The following is a 20,786-nucleotide window of genomic DNA, read 5'->3' on the forward strand; positions in this document are numbered from 1 at the left end:
TCTGAAGAAAGCTTTGACAAAAGAGAGGCAAAGGTATTCTTCCCAAAACCAAAATTACAACAACAATATAACAACAAAGCAAAATGAGTGAACGCTAAGAATCAAATTTTTTCTGGTATGGTGATACTGCTGGTATAACTGGTTTTGGTATAACTTCTGTGATAACTTGTTAAATGGCAGCATGCAGTCCTGTATTGCCATCCCAATTAGGAGAGAGTTCACACAATGTGTGAGTCTGGTGCGTGGGAATAATTTAAACTTAATGGTAGTTTTTTCTTTCAAAAGTGACTTTGTATAAATGTTGTCATTTTGTTTGGTGCAACAGATTCTTTGGTACATTCTGGGATCTTTTTCTTTTCAGAGTGACAGAAATTTTACTACTCTAATCCTTCAGGTGCGGTTGGACTGAGCAACAGACCTGGGTTGTTTTTTTTTCCTCACACCATTAGTGGGTTAAAAACTGTGTGTTTGATAGATTTACTTAAGGCTCACACTCAAGACAAGAGTTATGTAAGTCTTGAAGATGATATATATTTTAAATGTCATAATTTTAAGTTCAATTCTATGCATCTTAGTAGTAGAGATGTAAGACTTTTTCTTTCAGGTTTATGAAAGCAAAATATAAAATTATCAAGAACAGAAAAACTAGTGGGACTGATGAGTATTACACTCAACCAGATGAGTATTACACTCTACCAGAATGGGTGTCTGTTTGCAGATACACACTAGCAAGAACAGCTGTTGCACACACACATCTCTCTTGGCCCTCTGGCATTTTAGTGGCTTAGAGACTATCTATACAGTTCAAAGAGTTCAGTAATGAACTGTCTTCAAAGAAGGGAACCTTTTTCATGGATTCTGCTGCATTTATACAAGAGACTATTTTTAGATGAAGGATTTTTTTGTCCCTTTGGAGCGATAAGACATCTGCGACTTCTACCTTAGATTTGAAAAGTCTGCTGTGCTGGAAGTAACTCCTTTAAGGCGGTTCTTTCATGTTTGCTTTATTTTTATTTTTCATTTAGTTGCAAATATCTGTAGATCTGTAGTTAGATAGTTTTAAACTGAAAAGGGCTCTATATTTCTGGTGCTCACATGTGAAGTCTTGTCAGAGAAATACTGTTTTCCTGCATGGTTGATGACAATTGCCCATCAAAGGATGACCCTTAATCATATGAATTTTTTGCATACCATTTCCTAGCACTGAAGAAAGAGAAGCATTTTATTTCAAAATCTAATGAGCAAGCTTAAAATATAGTGTTTACTGTACAAGAGAGTGTTTAATGATACAACATAAAAACTTGGGATAATTTTGCACTTCCAGCCCCAGTGCAGAAATGTGAAATGCATACATACACTCCAGTAGTACAAATTCAGAAGTCCATATGTTAGAATGCAAATCTTGCATCTGGAAAGACTCCCAGTAACATCACTAGGATGAAGATCTGGCTCTTTGTAGATTGGCAGTGGGCAAAAGACTATTCAAATTTTCTGAAAATTTTCCCTAATTTTATTTTTAACTCAATAGAAATGAATGACCGTGCCATGATACATTCTCCTGTGTCTAAGGGACTAATAGGGGTCTAAACAGCTGGCATTATACCTCCTACACAGCCCTTAGCTATTTTAGCTGTAGTTGGACTGGGCACTGCTGCTCTTCCAAATGGCTTGTTCCTAATGCTCCCCGATAACTGTTCAACATTTCTTGGTGGGTGAAGGAGGTAGTGGCAGGGCATTGGTGCAGCATACAAGATTTGCATCACTTGGAGATGTCAGTACTGCTTCCTTTAGTTGATCTGCCACTCTCCCTGTCACAGGATTTTTGTTTTTCACCTGTTCTTTCAGCATAGAATCACTGAGGAAGTGATCACATAGGAAGAAGATAGTCAGCCTTCTTTGAACAATGGGACATTCTTTTGTATGTTTGTACATATACTTGCTGTATTGTTATCTGCAGGTTCGGTGAGCCATCTGCTGGCATCTTTCCTCCAGTTTTGGTTGATTTTATCGCCAAAATACGTTTCATTTATTTTTTTGCCCCTCTCCTTGCCCTTTAGAACAGTTGCATAAGTATTGCAGTTACTGAAAATGGGATCAAAGAAGGATGCATTTAGATGTGTGGATTTCTTGGTTCCTGTTTGGTCACAGTTCAGAGCCTGCTTCAGCCAGCTGCTATCTTCAATCATTCTTCCTCACTCTGAAGGAGAGCTGTTCTTTGTGTATTCCAAGTATTGTCTAAACTGATTAGTATTCAACAATGTAGGGATAGCTTCTTTTTTACTATCAATACGCATGCCATAGGACACGGAAAAAAATCATGGCAAAAATGCGTGCCACAAAAAAGTATCTTCATGCTGCCTATCACAGGATTAAGCATAAAACAGGGAAGAACCTTCTGTGCATCTTCTCTAACCTCCTTTCAAACTTTTCCTGCTTGTCTGCTTGAAAATTCACTTGGCAATTGACTTGCATGTTAATGGGAAGTTAGGGATTTTCTGTTTATTAGAAAATTTCATTTTAACAAGAGAAATATTTCAAGGAAAAAATTCTGGAAAAATGTTTCATGTACTTACTTAGAACTTACTATAGTCAATTTGAGATTCTGGTTACACTTTGATAAAAATGTTCACCTGATTTACTGCTTCTTCAAAAGGCTTTATTTCTAATACAGTAATATCTTCTATTAGCTGGGAGGATCCAGCTGAAAAATTTCTCACTCTCTGGTACTGCTAACTTCACTTGATGCTGCAGTGCGGAGGTCCAAAGGCATGTTACCATAGAGATACCCACAGTAGTTTTAAACCAACTTTAGGTTACTAAAGCTTGAGTGCTAATGATTACTGCAACATCAGCTGCCGAATGCACACTGTCAGGCTGGATATATGCTTCAGCAGCTGACTGCACTGACTACACCTAACTACACCCCAGTGATGTTCCTTTCTAAGGCTGGAAGCATAGGACTGAGACCTTACAGCTCTTCCTGGGGCACTGCCCCTCTTGTACTAGGGGACCTGACTGGTGCATAAGCACCTCAGTTGTGCCATTATTACAAGGGAGAGGCAGGTGGCCTTGAACAACTAGGTCAGATCTAAAAAGGCCCAGAGTCTCCCCAAATGGAATTGCAGTGCTTACTGCTCCTCCTCCTTGTTTGATAACTGACGTGGGTTTTTTTACTTTTCGTGATGACGTACTTCACATCTTCGCTAGAAGTTGCACTGTTAGATCAATATTCAGGGTGAAAAATAAAATGAGTGATTATTTATTCATCTCACCACCAGTCATAACATCTTCTATGTAGTTACAGATTTGGCTCCACTGTGTGTTTAATGCTTGCAGATGTGCACAGTGAGCACATATGGAAGTGGAAGTTCATTCCCTTTTGAAGAAAAAGATGCAGTGGAGCACTAAGGTGAAGAATCTAACAATCTTTAAATAAATGTGGTTTCTTATTTGATTTGTTTTTGATCCCAAATCAGTCAAAAGAAACTAAGCAAGGTGGATGAGCAGGCTGTTGCTGGTTCTGTTGTCATGCTTCTTTTCGAGGAGAACCTTGAAAACCTCATATGAGGCAGCACATGAATTAAAAGCTTTCCTGATATTGCTGACTGCAACTGAAGGGTAAAGTATATGAGAGTGGGTCTTATATGTTCTGCTGTACATATAAATTCATGAACTTCATTCTGTGCTGCTTTATGCTGTATACATTTCAGTGAAAAGTAATAATCTCAGGCAGCAACACTTGCAAGTCTACCTGTCAGGGGCAGCACAGACAACCATTAAACCAAGCCATTTTAAGTAAGATGAGTACTCTTGCAGCTGTTTCAGTTTCCCAGAATCAGTCTTTAAAGTAGTAGTAAAGCATGCTTATAAATCCTTTTGCATCAGAGTGTATTTATCCTACCTGTAAAGTCACAGCCTTTTCACTTGTCTTCCAAAGGCAATAGAATAATTTGTGGTAGGTACCAGTGAAATTACTGTGTTCATAGTATAATCTAGTTATTTGAACCTGTGTAAAGACTGTGCAAACCTATGTCTAAACCTGTGTAAATAGTGCACTTTTTGGTAAGTGTCTCATGCAACAAAGAAAATTTGAGGTAACTGGCATGCATGAGAAATGCAGGCATAGTTTTTATTGGCTGTGAACATAGATAAAGCTTCTTCATTTTCCTAATGTGGTAACATGATCAATAACTACAAAATTATTGCATTTTATTACATACAGAAATAGGGTAAAGTCTTTTATGATCTGATATAGGAAAAGTTTGAAATTTCAGTGTCCCAAGCTCTGAGGTGGCCTTTCATGCTGTGGCTTTTCCCTCCCCAGAGAACACTGTCTGTGGAGACAGTTTCTGCTTTGGGATGAGGATTCCTGCAACACCACACAGGTGGTCTCAGTGCGCCCAAGTGGGAACAGACTCCCTTGGCTGGAAGGGTAGTTTCCAATGCACTGATGAAGATCCCACTCCCCAAAAAAATGGGAACTGTGCCTAGACTTGCTTTTAGCTTGCCTTTGTAAACTTCAAAATACATGTTTCTTAGCTTACTCATGGTATTTTGAGGCAATCATATTTTGAATGTGGTAAAAGTGATTGAATAATTTAAAGATACCTCTGCATACATCATGATTGAAATTAAAATACAAAATTAGAGAATGACTTTTCTTTTAGTTTTTATTTCTAAAAGCAAAGTATATTTTTGGGGGGTTGTTTTAATGAAGTAAAATATTAAAAATCCAATTAATACAAATGCATTTAATTGAAACTTTTATGAGACAAATTGTATATGCACGTTAGTGTGTGTGTCTGCTGGAAGAGGAATTGAAACACAATAAACTTCTATAACATAAAATATTAAGCATAAGCCAGCCCTTCGGACTTTTATTGGGAAATGGCAATTTCTCGGTATTTTGTTTGTATTCAGTACACATTTTTTTAAAAATTAATGCTGAAATGGGTCAGCAGTGCATGCTTCTATAAACTCCCCATAGCTCTTATCACTAGCAAAATTACTTCTCACCTTCTTTCTCATCTTTCTCCTAACTTTTCTGGGGGCTCTTTTCCTGAGACGTCCATTTGTCTTCTAGAGTACACAAGGCAAATCCCCACCTCAGAACAGATCTCTCTGCATGGAAAGTACACCATGCTGGCTGTAAAATTGCCTTTAAGTCTATCAGAGCTGTTGTCTCAGACCTACTGCAGATTCTTACCTACTGCAGGAGTGTGTCAAGGCCACTTGTTTTTTAGAGTACACAAGGCAAATTCCCATTTCAGAACAGATCTCTCTGCACGCTAAGTCCACCATGCTGACTGTAAAATTGCCTTTAAGACTATCAGAGCTGTTGTCTCAGACCTACTGTGGATACAGGGTATGTTGATTCACACCAGCTTTGAAAATATGGCTATACCTACCTAGAGGACTTAAAAATGTCTTTGCTTTATTTTTAATGAAAGTTTTCTGAATAATCTGTATCTGTTACATGAAAAACATAATGACTGCAAATTACAGAATGTGTCAGACTGTGCTGTGCTCCTCAGCTATATACAAAAAAGGAGGTAGTGTTCCGTGGTGCACATAGCACGAGTTCCCAACAACAGTACAAAAATAAGTAAAGAGCGTTTTTGGGAGGACTAATAAATAAAAAATTGCTCATGTGTATTTTGGAAATGTCTAAGGCTTTGCCCATGGAATGGTTCTGGTAGGTGTCACACGTGGTTACACTGGTCTGGTACAAATTATCTTGTGTTGACTATTCTCAGAGATATGATGTTAGTTTGGTGGCTTGATATGACCCTCTGCAGCTGTTATGTCTTTGCAATCCTGATCTTCATTGAAGCCTGACTTAGCAAAATATCTAAGAGCACAAGTAGAACCATCCAGCTTGACTGGAAAAACCAGAGCACCCGTTTGACTGAACATTTTCGCAGGGTCATTGCACCCAGAAGAAGTCTAAAACAGCCTTGGGGTGGTTATGACCCGTGTCTGGCAGCAAAATTTGGAGCAGTTGGTTAGCTCCATGCCATTAAGGTCTAAAAGGAACAAGTGGGGTTTCTCCAAGAACTGCATGTGTGAAAATTCATTGTTTTAGTAATTTTACATGGATCTGAAGACTTGAGGTCTATATTTGAAATGCCATAACTGAAAGGGTGTGGGGTGCCCTTGTGTTAGTCAGTGTGAGGATCCAGCAATCTGCATTACCACTTTATCACAGGGTTTCTACAGGTGGGACTAGTGAGCAAGTCAGTGTTCTACATGTGCCCAGAAATCAACTTTTTATATTCCTTGACTATAACAATTACAGACATTTTATTACAGAGGAGGAGGCCTCCCAGCCCGATGTCTCTTATTTGCTTCTGGGAAAGTATTTGATCTTTAACAGTAATTTGCTATGTGAAGTAAAATGTAATTTCTGGGCTCTTGGGTCAGAGATCTGGCCCTTTCAATTGTCAGAAGCAACCTCCTGTAACTCCTTCAGTTTCATCAAAGCCTTGAAAAAGTTTATTTCTGATATTCTCTGATTTACTGAGGGGAGTCCTAAGCTGTAATCTCTGCTTTTTCTGACGTACTCAGCTAAGAAGCTTTTAACATATAGAAACATAGCTCTTTGTATTGTTTGAATTTCACCTCATTTTGATGACTCCTGCAGTCAAGGCTCTCTGCTACCCTACCTATCTAACAGTTGTTTTTTTTTCTCCAGTTTTTTAAATAGCTTTGCCTGTGGCATTCCAACAAACCCTTTACAGCAGTTTTGAGCAGGACAAGTTTATTAAATTTCCTTTCTCTTGAAAATCACATTTATGATTTTATATGTTTTATATTTTTATATATTTGTATAAATATTTAAATATGGTTTTATCTGCACTCATTTTAGAGTGACCTCATATGTTTATAAAATGATATTGTAATGCATCTTTTGTTCAATATAACTCAATGTTTTTGTTCGGAGCTCTGTCACAGAGTGACGTACAGCAACACAAGTGGCCTGAATGCCCAGACCACTTTACCTGCTCTCTTGGCATCTTGTTTCCTCCAGTTTATAACAATCGAATATTTCTTAACTTCTTTGAAAACTGAATTGGACCCAGTGAGAAACTTACAGAAGCTACTCTTTCCTGTCTTGTGACATGCACTTGTAATAAGTACAATATTAACAGGAAATACAATATATTTCCCTGCAGAGTGCCTCCAAAGACAGCTGTAAAATAAAGAGATATATGAGAGAGATATTTAACAGAAAACTCAGCAATAGATTTTTCTGTTGTAATTTCATGGGCTGTAGTGTAGCTGTGAATAATTTATGCACAAGCAGCTACTCATTGGAGTTGTACTTGATACAAGGTCTAATCCATGATGTAAAGATATCACATCTTATAAAATCTGTGTTGGTGAAAATGTTTGTCTGTGAATTGAAACTAAAATATTTTATGGCTTTCAGAGACTAGATTTCTTAATAAGGGTGGTTGGAAAGTGTCAGACTTTTAATATCCGTGTGATCTCTTGGAGAGGAGAATACTCTTCCATAGTTCAAGATACTTACATAGCTCCTGTTGTTTAATAAGGGCTTAATTCAGTGAAGTCCTGAACATTTGGGCTATGCTGCCTTTAACTTTACAAGTTCTTTTTGTCACCAGAAATCTTGCTCATAAAATAGAATTAAACAACTGCTAAGCTGAGTTCAGCTTCTGCAATATCAGGTGCGTTGAAACTGGGCAATTTCAGCTCTTCTTTGGGGAGAGAAAGCTTGGCAGTTAACATTGCACCCAGCAGGCAGAACTTCTGCTTTTAATTCTCATAGGTGGAAGTTCACAGTGTGCATGTGCAGAAGCCATGGGAGAAAATTGATTGCCAAGACATTTGCAAGAGGGTTATGCTTCACTCTGTGTGCAGAGTGTAACAGTGCAATTTTTTTATCTTCTCAGTAATGTGTTGTAGTAAGTTGCATAATTACATCCTCGTGATGGACAATCCTAATGGTGGACAAAAATGACTATATTTAGTTGAAAGAGATGTCAGTACGTAAAAACCAGAGGTCTCTGTAGAACATTTACATGAGTCTTGTAGTGCTGGCTCTGAACCGTGGCACTTAATTTAATGGTGCTTCTCCTTGGTAAGACTGGAACAAAGTGTCCAAAAAAATACTTTTTCCAGAAAGCTTTTAATTTCACACACACACACACTCTGTGTAAGTAGGGATGAGTAATACCAAAATTATTATTCCTTATTCTGTAAGTAATAATTTGTACTGGTTCAGTAGACCAGGTGAAGGTCTATTGTATACCTTCTTTCCATGCTTTTGCAGAGCTTATTTGGATTGCAACTGCCTGCAAAAGTTAAATCCTAAAATCAGATGCTGATCCTACCTGCATTTATATGAATAGAATAATGGCAGTCAAATTTTCATGACTGCATTCAAGTTTGTAAGGCTGGGTAAATAAGTTTCATCACAGTACTTCTCTCTTTTGCGAGGTATGAATTCTTCAGGTAAATCTAACACCTGTTTCTCTTTTCCTCTGAATCAGAGCTTTCCTTTTCTCTACCACTTCATCTGTACCACTTATATCTGCCTTGCACAAATTCTCCTTCTACTCTTCCTTACTCTCATCCCTCTTTGGGTAGGGCTTACAGGATCAGTCAGTCCATATGCCCTATTGTAAAAGTGAGAGATGATCTTGGTCTTTGAGAATTGTAAAATAAGGGAGACAACCTTGGTGAACGCTGTAGTCTTGAACAACAAAACACAGAGAGTGGAAATGCAGGGTTTGTGTAACGTCTGTGTGGCTTGGATGACTCATGAGTGGGCAAGGCACTGTGCATATCACGGAGTGTGATATCCAGATATCAGTCCTGGAGTATTTGAGACATGACTGCTGCTGTCTGGATTAGCTGCAGTGGCTTTTTCAAAACTAAAATAGAAACTTGAACTGAATTAAATGTGATCATGAATTATTCAGTCAGCGTGAGAGCCTTGGAGCTGTTTATTTTGATTAGAATTTGGCTTTGATTTTCGTTGTATGCACAGTTTTTAGTGTGAGACATGGTACAGACTTTCATGTTGATAATTTGTAGTTTTACAATAACAGACAGTGCTAAGCTGTAGGCTTTGTTACAGGAGACAGCATCACTCGTGATACCTGAGATGGTAGGTTCTGCTCTGGGAATAATTCTATTTGTGGGTTTCTAACAAAAGGATCAATGGCAAAATAGTTAATTTTGACATATATTTAAATACTATTTTTGGATTTTAAAGTCAATGTTAGACTTTGTAATGGGAGAAGTGTCCATAGGTGTCTGTTATCCTATAAAATTGGAAAGATTTAATTTTTCTTTTATTGATGTTTGTACTGTGAATTTGCAATTTGGAGTGTTGTTGGTCTTTGTATTTTTGTGGGATTTTTTTCAATAAAGTTCCTAGGCATATATCTAAGACATATCTTGTAGATGCTAAAGTTTTAATCAAAAGCCAAATTAGTTGTTTTCCACTGCCTGCTCCCAAATTCAACAGTCAAAACAGAAGTGTTGCAAAACAAGTGCTATCTGACGGTGTGAAGGAGCAGGGACGAGAGAACATTATGTTTTCAAAGGACATATGTACATGTCTGTCCTTTAGGTACAATACCCTGTTCTTTACTGGAGTTTATTTTAGTACTTTTGTAAAATGTAGATCAAAGTTCAATGCTGAGGTTTTTTTCTAACTGCAAGACAATTCAGAAAACTTGAGTAAATGACTCACTCTCATCAGAGCATGCTTGTTCTGGGTTTTGTTGGGATTTTTTTGCTTTTTTTCTTCTTAATTCCAGCTGGAATATAGCGTTTTATGGAGGTTTTAGGCTGAGATAGTATGTTTTAGGCTTTCAGGAGTTGACAAAATAAGATAGGAACAGACCTCCCTGAACCAGGAAAAAATTCCTTCCAGCAATGCCCACTCAAGAGAAGTAAGAGGAGGTATACAAAGCCAGCATTCCAATGGTGACATCCATCATGCATCTCTGAAGAAGCAGGCTGGTAACCACTGCAGTCTAGGGCTGAGGTTGAAAGCAAGCAGTATCTACAATAAATAGTGTTGGAGAAATGGTAGAGCAAAACCACAGGTATTGGTTTTGCACAGCCTGGTTTTTGTTAGCAGGGGGGGCCATAGAGGTGGCTTCTGTGAGAAGATGCTGGAGGCTTCCACCATGTCTGGCAGAGCCAATCCCTGATGGTTCTGAGGATGGACATGCTGCTGGCCAAGTCTGGGCCAATTACAGATGTTGGTAATGTAACATATTTAGGAAGAAAATCAAAACAAAAGTAGTGACACACTTTTAATTCTGCCTGTAGGAGGGTCTCATTGCAGCAGTTTTGGGAGGAGTGCTGCTCATGAGATTGGAACCATGCTGGGAAGTTCATGGAGATCTGTGTCTTGTGGTCCGTGGTCTTACAGGGGAGGACTCCTCTGCTTGAGCAGCAGAAGAAAACCATGGGCAAGGAACTGACCAAAATCCCCACACCCTGTCTCCCTGTGCTGTTGGTGGGAAGGAAGGAAGGCTTGGGGGGAAAAGGTGTTCTTTGAGGGCTCATTTTACTTCTTATTATCTTTCTCTGATTCTGTTAGTAATAAACTCAGTATCGTTAATTTTAGACTATTTTGCCCTTGGAGTGCTTTCTCCCAGTCCTTATCTCAACTCATGAGCTCTTCATGAAATTTTCTCTCCTCTGTCCAGCTGTACCAGGGAGGGTGAGTGAGAGGTTTTCATGGGTGCCTGGCCAGTGTCAAACCATGACACCACGACACATACCTTGAGTCAAAATATTTTTTTTTTCCTTTTAACCTTTATAGTATAGTCCATAATTGCACTTGCACACCAAGATTTCAGGTGCTGCTTTTGACTGTTCTCAGACTGTTGAGGGGCATAATCTTAGTAATTTTCTTTACATTCAGTAAAAGGCTATATACAGTTTATGCTAAACAGTGGAAGCCAAGACATGTACATTTTTCAGGTTATCTACTACTGGAAGAGTAAGGTCAAATTAATTGAGACAAATAACTCAGGTGTATATAGGTAATTTCCAGATGCTTTTTCTTAATCAATATTTGGAAGTCAAAGTAAATATTACGTTTTAAGATGATTGTTTGATTGCAGACTAGCAGTATGCTTCACAAGTTATGAGTATTGCCTAGGCCAGGAGGTGTTGGAAGACTATCATGACAATTTAGCTAATCTCTTCCTGCAATATTATGTTCTAGCCTTTTCTGTTTATATTTCTATGATTGTATTACCAGGAATTTCCTGTATTGAAATTCACTTCTTGGGGTTTTTGTATCAATTTTAATAGCCATGCCCAAGAATTGATCTACCATATTAAACCACAGGCCTGTCAGCCTGTTATCTTGTCTTGGGCAAGTGTAAGGAGCCTTAGGCAACAGAGAGAAAAGAGGGCAGATGGAGAGGGATTACTCCCTGGGCCTCTTTTAACTTATAACTGAAGGGCCTGTGAGTTGAGGTTATGTTCCTACTGATGTGCTCTGCAGCAGCACAGGGACCTACCTTTGGCAAGTTTTCTTCAACTGCTCTTTTAACAATGCCCCTTCCAGTGGCCTATTCTAAGTGCAAGCATCAAATTTCTTGCATTGGGAATACTCTTGGTGAGTCATTCTTCTTTCTGCTCTACACTACTTCTGATTTCACAGATACCTATTCAGTTCCTTAGGAAGCTCTCTTCCTAGAAGCAGCAGCCTAGTCTTCTTAGTTATCCAAAGATATGTTGAAATTTCATTATTATTCTTGTTGTTTTCTCTTTAATTTTTCTAGTTTTCCTTAATTTATCTCAAGGAAAGCAAAAGATTACATATAATATTGAAAGTGTTGGTTCACCATAAATTTATGTGGTAGTATAAAGTTGTTTTGTTAGGATCTTTGTTCTTATCCTCACATTGGTTGCTTCTTCGACTACCTCAACATACAAAGATGAAAATATGATTAATTTTCATATCTTTCTCTATCTATAGTCTTGGATTTTCCTCTGTCCCAGACATCAGTGCATGATTTTGAAACAGGTCGGTCTCTGTTGGTGTGTTTTTCCTTTAGGTTGATGTAAAGAGATTTGATCAGATTCCTCAGTAATGTGTGTGACTCATGCTTCTGTGAAGTTGAGAATGGACAGTAATGACAGAAGGATTTGCAGAAAGAAGTCTCACCACGCCAAAATCCATCAGTCTGTACATATTCTGTTCACTTTGACAGATATTTGGAAAAGTTTGTTTTCCCTTCACCTTTTCACACTGTGAGGGCATTAACATAACTTACCTGCCATGCATATTTAGTGAAGTGAAATTTGTGTGCTAACAAAATAAATATACTTTCAGAGAATCTTCTGTTGATAAAGTCAAAAATATTCAAAATAAACTTGATGCATTCTGTAGTTGGTTTTCCTTCCAAAAATCTAAGAACACAGTAATTTGGAAATTGCAGCACTTGTGCAGTAAATGGGTTTTAATTTCTCTCTTGTCAGTACAGGCTGGAACGTGATTGCCGAGCAGTAGCCATGCTGACAAGGGATAAGCAAAGCCATGGCTGACCTGTGTCAAGCATTGCAATAGCATCATTTGGAGGGACTAGATGGCCTTCAGGGGTCCCTTCAAGCCAAAAGTTTTGCGATTCTTTATTCATTGGTGTTTCAGTGAACATCTTAAACCATTAGCCAAAGCCTTCTTATTCGTGGTCTGAGTATCTGGGGGAAGGGGACGAAGTTTCCCAGTGCTGTGAATTTTGAGATGCTCTACATGGTCAGTGAAGAAAGGGCTGATCTTAATTTACACGCCCTGCTGCTTTGTGAGCAGAAAAGTGTAAGTTAAGATGAGCTATAAATGTTAGGGGGTGCAAAGGTTAGGGAGTGTAAGGGACAGTGTCACTCTGCACTTGCCCTGGTTTTGCATTTTCCAGCGTTCCATCTGCTTTTGGCAACTTCTGAAGACAGGATGTTGGAACAAGGTTGGTTGGTTTGACTGATTTTTTGATTGTTCCTCACAGTTTTTTTTAAAAATGTGAATGTGTTTAGAAATCCCCCTAGAGATTTTTTGGTTTTTATTAAGGAGCATCCTACTCATATGTGTTCAACCAACTGTATCTCGAACACCAAATTTATTCTATGCTGACATCAAGAACCAGAATTTTGGTAGTGGTTCTAATGGTAGATCATGATCCGTAAGAAAAATCTGCATGGTGAGAAGCTATGTGTACAAACTGCAGGACTGCTTCCAAATGTTGTTGAAAGCCCTAATCTGCAAATTACAGGAATAAATGGGATGTGGACTACCCTCTTCGGATTGAGGGTTTCCGAGTCTTTTGCAGCCTTGAAAGGTCTCAAAGCAGCTGCTGCTGTGAGCAGAATTGAGGACTGCTCAACAACAGTAGTGTGTATGCCAAATGTAGCACCATAATGGCTGAACTAGTGTCTTTTCCACTTGTTTGTCCTGTTGTCCTATTATGATAATGTATTCACAAGGAAGCTGATAGCAAACTGTGAACAGAATGTAAAAAGTCCTTAAATAATATTCTTTCTTCAGGTATCATTTTTATCAGATACACTTTTATTATCTTAGACCTCATAGGATTATTTCACAAGTGTCAACTTGCTTGTTCAAGAAGTTATCTAAAATCTGTATCAACTTGACACTGATATTTCTTTCTCAATTTTTGCTTTCCTGAGGAGGATCCACTACTTGTGACCTATTGGTGCTAACTGCCTTTTGTTTCCCTCTCTCTTCCCCATGTCTTTCAGAGGTTTCCCTGCATCCCCCTGGTTTACTTTTCTTCCCTTACCACTGATTTTAAATCGAAACAGCAAGATTATATGATCACTACAGACTCTAGTTGCTTAAAAATGGATGACTCATGTCCTGGGCAGAAAAAAAAGGAGTGAGAAATAGAGAAGAAACGGATCTGTGGTTTTCACTACTTATTTTTCTAATTTCTTATTTGAAACACAAGCCAGGAAAACAAATTGAGAGGAATGAGAACGAAGGAAGCAAGAAATCTTAACATCTGTTCCTGAAGCTGATTCTGAGACAGAACTTTTCAGCTTTACACAAAAGGAGCTGAAGCAGATTCTGAGACCGAAACACAAAAAGACCCCAAACAACTTAGACATTCAATATGTCATCAAGTGCAAAATGCACAGAAATTCAATTTTAGGCATTTGATCCTTACTTTTTTTTTTTTTAATGAGGATTTCTGTTTATCTCTAGAACTGGTACCCATCTTATCTCTACTAAGATATCAAGTCTTGGCACATGGCTCACACTGAAGAACATGTGGAGTTTGCAGCCAGAGGCATCTCTAAGGCAGGTCCCTTGAGGAAGCCAGTCGGTCTGGTATTCAGAGCACAGGAGAAATGCAGGGATTGCATTGGGCTGGTGGATCTCATATGGGATATTCTATGCCTAGACATGCTTGGTTTCAAATGCTTCACTGCCAAATGAGTGTTTTCCCACCAGGTGAAGGCAAGGTTGGTGGGGAAGAAGGAGGTAGGAAAGAAAGTAAAGGCTTAATGCTCCTTTACAGACACAGGTCACTGCAGAAAAGGAGCTCAAAGGTCATGGGTGGGAGTACACAACAGGAGCTGGATTTCATTGCCCAGAGGTGAAAGCAGTCATGGAAGGAAAGGCTCTTCCCCTTGACTTTGTTCTCCTCTCTTGTAAATTTCTAATTATCTTGTGTGCAGTGACATAGCTTTAACTGGGGGTATTGATATGGCCTCAGCTCAATTCTTCTTGCTTTTGAGAGGCAAAAGAATCAGATGCAGGTTATGAACATTACCCTTGAGCTACACAGACCCTGCCGAACCTACATATCTTGTGGATTTGGAGTCCTGTGGATCTAGTATTTTGATGCTGCATGCCTCAGCGTATATTGTCACATATGTTGCTAACGGGCCACCATTTCCAAATGCATGTGTGTATTTTTTACCTGTGTATCTACCTCGTGGGTCAGGCTTCTGCTGGGAGTGCTTGCAGAGACTGCAGTGGCTGCACCAGCAGTGACAAAACTTTATTTCTTGTAAGTAATACGTGTGTTTGATAATTGTTTCCAGGAAATAAAACAGCATGACCTTGCAATAACTTTGGAGTTGAGCTATCCAGCTGTCTAATGCTCCTCTGTACTCCATGGAAAAGTGGCAGTCGGCTAGCAAGGGGGGAGCAGCTGGTGGAGCAGAGTGAGCTGGCAGCCCTCTAGTGGGGGTGAGAAAAATGAAGGGCACCAGCAGCTCAGGAAGCAGGTGTAAAAGTCAACTGGAAACCACAGGAAAGAGGATTTGACAGGAAAAAAAAAATAGCAACAAAACAACAGCAACTACAGAACCCAACAGAATTTGACAACAAGGTGGCAGAGAGCAGTCTTTGCTGAAAGAGAGTTGCTGTAGCCATACTGGTGGGTGGAGAGGATGAAGAAGCAGTCAGCCAAATGAGTGAGGTAGGGAAAATGGTGTCTGAAAGAGCTGGGGAGGTCAGACCAATACCCATCTAGCTCAGGACCAAGTCTCCAGCAGTATGAGTATGTACTGTAGGAGTGATTCATCCTACTTAATCTCCCAGCCTTTGCCAAATTATCATTTTGGGGCTTTTTGACTCACAGGTGAAAAGAGCTCTTCAGTTTTCTCTGGTAAATCTGCCCTTTCTAACACAAATTGCTAAACGGGTCAAGTGATACTCTGTAAGAGTCGAAGCTGACAAAGAAAGGGGGAAACCAAACTGAGAAAGAGTGGCTGAGTTTTAAACTATACAAAAATGCCCATGGATTTGAGTAGAGTGGACCAGAAGAGATAAAAAACTAAAAGAAGAGAAAGATTGTGATATAGTTCTACTAAGGAAGACAGGACAAAAGAAAGAAAGGTGAAAAACAGAGGAGTGTAGCTTTGCTGAACAGTGGAAGAGGAACTGGGCACATTTGTCTGGTGTGCTGAAGCAGGCAGAGGTGCAGGACACCAGCTCCAGGCCAAGGGTGTTAGACAGCAGCTCTTGGTCCTGTGTCTCATAAGGGAATTCATGCAAAACTAAGGCCAGGGTTGAAATCATGCACCACTGTGGACTGCAGTTTGGCCAGGGAAAAAAAATAAACGGGATGTGAGGCTGAAAATACCGGTACAATCAAACATGGAAATGGTGGTAGCCAAGGAAGAGGCTGAAGTGTCAATCTTTACCAGTGGTGTGGATCGAGGAAACTGAGCTGGAGGGAAGTGCAAAAGAGCTCTGGCAAAGATGTGGAAATGTGGCCGGGGAAACACAAGGCTGAGGGGAATGCTGGGTCAAAAAGAGATTCTTGTTACCTGCTTGCAAAACCAAAGGGGCAGATGTCTGAAAACACTACAAAGCTGAAGAGAGGGATGCACTAGTGGAAGGGAAAGGGAAGGGCAGGGAGTCTTCAGTGCTAAAGGATGTCCAAAGGGACCCTGGCATCTGTGTGTTGCTTCTCAACTGGCACATCCATCCTGAGCCTTTTCAGGAGGCTGAATTCACCAACACCTTTGCTTCACTGCTTGGTTGGCTCTAGTTGCTATTGTTGCTCTGAAGCAGCACAGAATTATGCAAGAAGATTTTGCTGTCCTAATTAGTCAACACTAATTACAGTGGCGTTTTGATAATTATCGATGATTCATAAACTGCAAGGGCTGTAAGTTTGCAGCCATAATGGCATAAAGACTTTTGTACTGGTGATTTAGAAAGGTGAAAATTCAATGAAGTAGTAAGTGCTATTTTGCCTAATGGCACTGCTACAATAGTAAGGTAATTGGTAATCACTGATTAACACCAAAGCATAAGAGCTAAGAAAGTGCTATTGACTTTTTCTAATTATTTGTTTCATAGCTGATTCCTGTGGAGATCGCTTAGGAGATTACAATGATACTGAAAATAATATTGGGGAGTTAAAAATGTTAAGACAAACATTTTTTCACTGTTTTTAAGCTTTTATTATTTCTAGGTAGTTATTTCTTTGCTTATAACACAGTGTCTCTTCCTCTGCTCACTGAAATTGGGGATTTTCCCACTGGCCTCTTTGGAATCAGGCTTGTCTCTGCATGTTTTACCAGAAAAGTCTGTTATGAGCTACTACACTAATTGATTTAGGTTGCAGATCTATTAGCAGTCCTTCCTGGCAGTCAGTCAAATAACGAGAGCTTTATTTAAATTGGAAATCATCAGCAATGTGATATTTACTTAAGTGAGGAAATGAACAGAGGTATGGTCATGGTATCACTAATACTCAATGTCCACATGGTCAGATTCTTCTGGGAGTTCAGAACACGTGGAGTGAGTTCCTTCAGGCAAGCGAGAGATCGTAGGACATTTGTGAAGGCCAGGCACACATGTCATAATTTTTGCTGCCTCCTTTAGCTGAATTTTGACAGAGAAAAGTGAGTCAGTCATTTATATCCACAGCAGTTTGGGCATATAAATCCAAGGGTCTGATTCAGGTTGTAAAACAAGACTCAGAACTTAAAGACCAGAAAGGAGGATGTCAGACACAGTTCTTGCTGTATCTAATGAGAAGGTTTATTTATCCTTCCCATACTCAGGTTCATTACCAGTCTTAATTTGACAGTCCCATCTGTTTCCATGCCTTATGTAAGTAATGAAGTTGAGCACTTTAGGAACTTAAAGAGTACACATAGCAATTTTTCAGGTATAACAGCACCTATTCTGCATTTCTCTGTGGTTCTGACCCTATCATGTCTGCACTGAGCAGGACACGGACACTTTCATCTACATCAAGGGTCTCCGATTTTCTAATTTTCACCTGGTTTCCCAGCTGTTAGGACAGGCAGGAGCACCCTGAATCTGGAAGGAAGGGAGGAAAAGAGAGAAAGAGCTTGGGGTTTTTTGTCCTTCTATTCAAGTGCTCTCTATCCATGAGGCTGACACAGAAACAGCCGGGAGAAAAACTCTGAGTCAGAGTGAGTGGATTATTTTGTTGCTGTTGTTTTAAAATAAACAGGATAAGAAAAGTGGCTAATCTATAAAGTAATCTCTGTAAAGAACTTGATAGACTTGCCTGCATTGATCTCTGTCTTGGACACAGTTATTCCATTTTTGAAAAAACAGAATGACTAACACTGGATGTCTTCTGAGGTGGTAGAAAGTGAAAGGCATTCATTTAAAATGTGACTTCCCTGATATTTCCCTGGCATTAATAAATGGATAGTAAAATAAATATCTGTGTCTAAACACACATGGATGTGTCTGTATTCTTCTTTTGTTGAAGAATCTCATGCTCTTGATCCACACACTCTGAGACAGATTGAGCTATGTATTGTCAAAAAATATGTTTTCGCTCTGAGACAGACTGAAGTCTGCTATGTAGTCTTATAGATTTGTCTAATGAGATTACCTCAAAACTTCTTTTTAAATCAAAATATATGATGATAAAAGATTTATTTAAGAGTTTCCTATTGAGTACCATTGGAGTGGGAATGTGCTGTTTTTCTCTTTTGGTTGGGGGGAATAGGAGTTGTGAGCTTTCAGAGGACTGTTTCTTTAACTTACTCCTAACTCATGGTAATGATGAGTGCTAACTTCCATTTCTGTTCAGTTGTGCTTACTGGAACTAAGCTACATTCTGCTACAGCAGGAGCTCAGAAGTGAAGTTTTCTCTGAGAAAAGGAGAGGTTAACTACACTTATATTGGGGGCAGTTTTTGCTTTGGAAAACAGTGGCAGGCTTTGTAGTTTAATCTTTTGGAGTAGTGCCCGTTACCACCTTCTGACGTACGTTGTAGGGCTGAGAAGAATCGATGCGCAGTGGTGCATGAAAGCCCAACGTGTCAATTGTAGCGATACATAATGCCACTGTCTCACATGCAGGCAAGGCTGTTAATGCTTAACACAGTATTGTATTCTCTGAAGAAAAGAGTAGAATACCGGGAACTTCATATCTTTTAAATGTTTATACACATTCCTTTGAAAAATACATTTTTAAAGGATTAAGTATTGCCTGTATAGAAGGCTCAAATTAATGAGCACCACAGAGAAAAATGCCACAGAAATAGGGCTCCAGAATTCCTATGAGCCAGGGAATGGCTTTGGAAATCTGCCTACTATTAGGGTTTTGGTCAGATTACATGTCTTGCAGGGTAATTGCTTTAGCTCGCCTACACCTGGGACACCTGCAATTCCAGTAACCAGGAAAGCAAAGAATCTGTCCTTTTGGAGATTGGTAAATTGCAGCTAATTCTCCATATGTATGAACGTTTTCAGGGTTTAAAGACTCTTCTCGTTAAGTATGTGCACCTGCGTGAGGACATATGTATTGTTCTGTTGCTTAACAACCTTCTGTAGCTAATGATCTGAAGTGAAACAAATCAGTAGTGCACAGGAGAAGTGTACTGAAATGTATCAAGACACAAAAAGTACTAACGTAGTCCAGTTCCTAAGAAGTATAACAAACAAAGCAGCCACAGCCCACATGTACTGGCTTTCTTGCAGCAGGTTTGAATTATGATGTGCTCTTATGTCTTCTGAAAATGTCATGGCTCACATGGTAGTGATATTTTTACCTGAAAACTGAAGGCTATGGCTCTGGAAAACAACTTTAAATCTGCAACCCAAACAAGTTCCCGTTTCTGAAAAGTCACTTCTTTCATTAACAATCCTATTAGTAAAACATTATTATTTACAAAATATCACAAGTCAATTAAAAAAAAAGTTTTAAAAAAGTTTACTAAAAGTTCTGTATTACATTCAAATTCATAACTTTTGGCCAGAGACAAATAGCTTTCTGTAGTCTCCAGCAAAAGCAAGTCCTTCTATGTAACCTAGGTACTCTGTTGGGGAAAGAGGGAAATGTGTATTTCTTGCCGTATTCCTTATTTAAAACCCTACCATATTTAACTTATAAGGCAAGTAAAACAAAAATAGGAATTTGATAAAGATAGTCATGTAAGATGCACTTAAAAGCAACTAAATTAAGGCTGCTAGTCATATGCCAGCGTGCCTTTTAGCATCTTTCATGGTTCTGTTTGATCTTTAATTCTTGTATGTAAAGTGCTATCTTCTTAAGAATCAGACTGAAAAAAAAATCTGTATTTCTCTTCTTAAGCAGGCTTCAACTACAGAAGTACAAGTTGGACCCATGAGATTGACACAATACCCAATTCAGGTAAGATGCTCCTTCAGTTTCTGAGAGAGCCAATTCAGTGTTAATAGGTGAAGAAATTAAGGTTCAGCCTCTACAGTTAAGTATACTTTAATTTCACTTGTACAAGAACTGTGAGATAGATAATGTATGTTTTGTGTATCTGATTGCTTGAGAAGAGAACTACAAGTAAATTAACTTGGTAAATAAGACCTTTAGATCTCCATTAACATCCCCTCAGTCCTTGTATCTGTCCTGCCAGTAGGAGCGTGTGTGTGTATGTGCATCAACCAGGAAAAGAGATGCCTCTGTGGATATTGGAAACTGTTCAGTTTTGCTATACCAAAGCTGAGAGCATTATGAAATTTACGTATATGTTCAGTTTTGCTGGGTTTTGCACAACAGGACAGAGAATTGTTTTACAGACCACCAATCCAAGAAATCACATGACCTCCAACAAGACAGGTTCAGATTCAGCTAAGTAGCAACAACTCTCATCCATACGTGCTTCTTTTTCTCTATGCTTTGTTCCTGTGACAGTACCAGATGTCAAGTTATTTTTTTCACCCTATAGTGGATGTTGAAACTCTCAGATTATAGGAAATTAAATCATGTTAGCCTTTAGCATAGTTTTAGTGATACATAATTCATCTGAATTAATTTATGGGTCAGTTAATTCTGTAAA

At 39.0% G+C, this 20,786-nt stretch overlaps 1 protein-coding gene across 2 annotated transcripts in view; it reads left to right on the forward strand.

Moving 5' to 3' along the window:
- The window catches only part of PDE8B (phosphodiesterase 8B), a 68,830-nt gene that overhangs the window by 9,376 nt on the left and 38,668 nt on the right, over positions 1–20,786 (forward strand). The window contains exon 2 of one of the 2 annotated variants that reach the window (XM_014889169.2): positions 20,066–20,125. In XM_014889169.2, the coding sequence (XP_014744655.1) occupies positions 20,066–20,125 (60 nt within the window). The remainder of the gene's footprint in view (positions 1–20,065; positions 20,126–20,786) is intronic. The other variant, XM_088156375.1, reaches the window with a different exon arrangement.

The sequence above is a fragment of the Sturnus vulgaris genome, chromosome Z, assembly GCF_052056855.1.
Source record: "Sturnus vulgaris isolate bStuVul1 chromosome Z, bStuVul1.hap1, whole genome shotgun sequence".
NCBI classification, from domain to species: Eukaryota; Metazoa; Chordata; class Aves; order Passeriformes; family Sturnidae; genus Sturnus; species Sturnus vulgaris.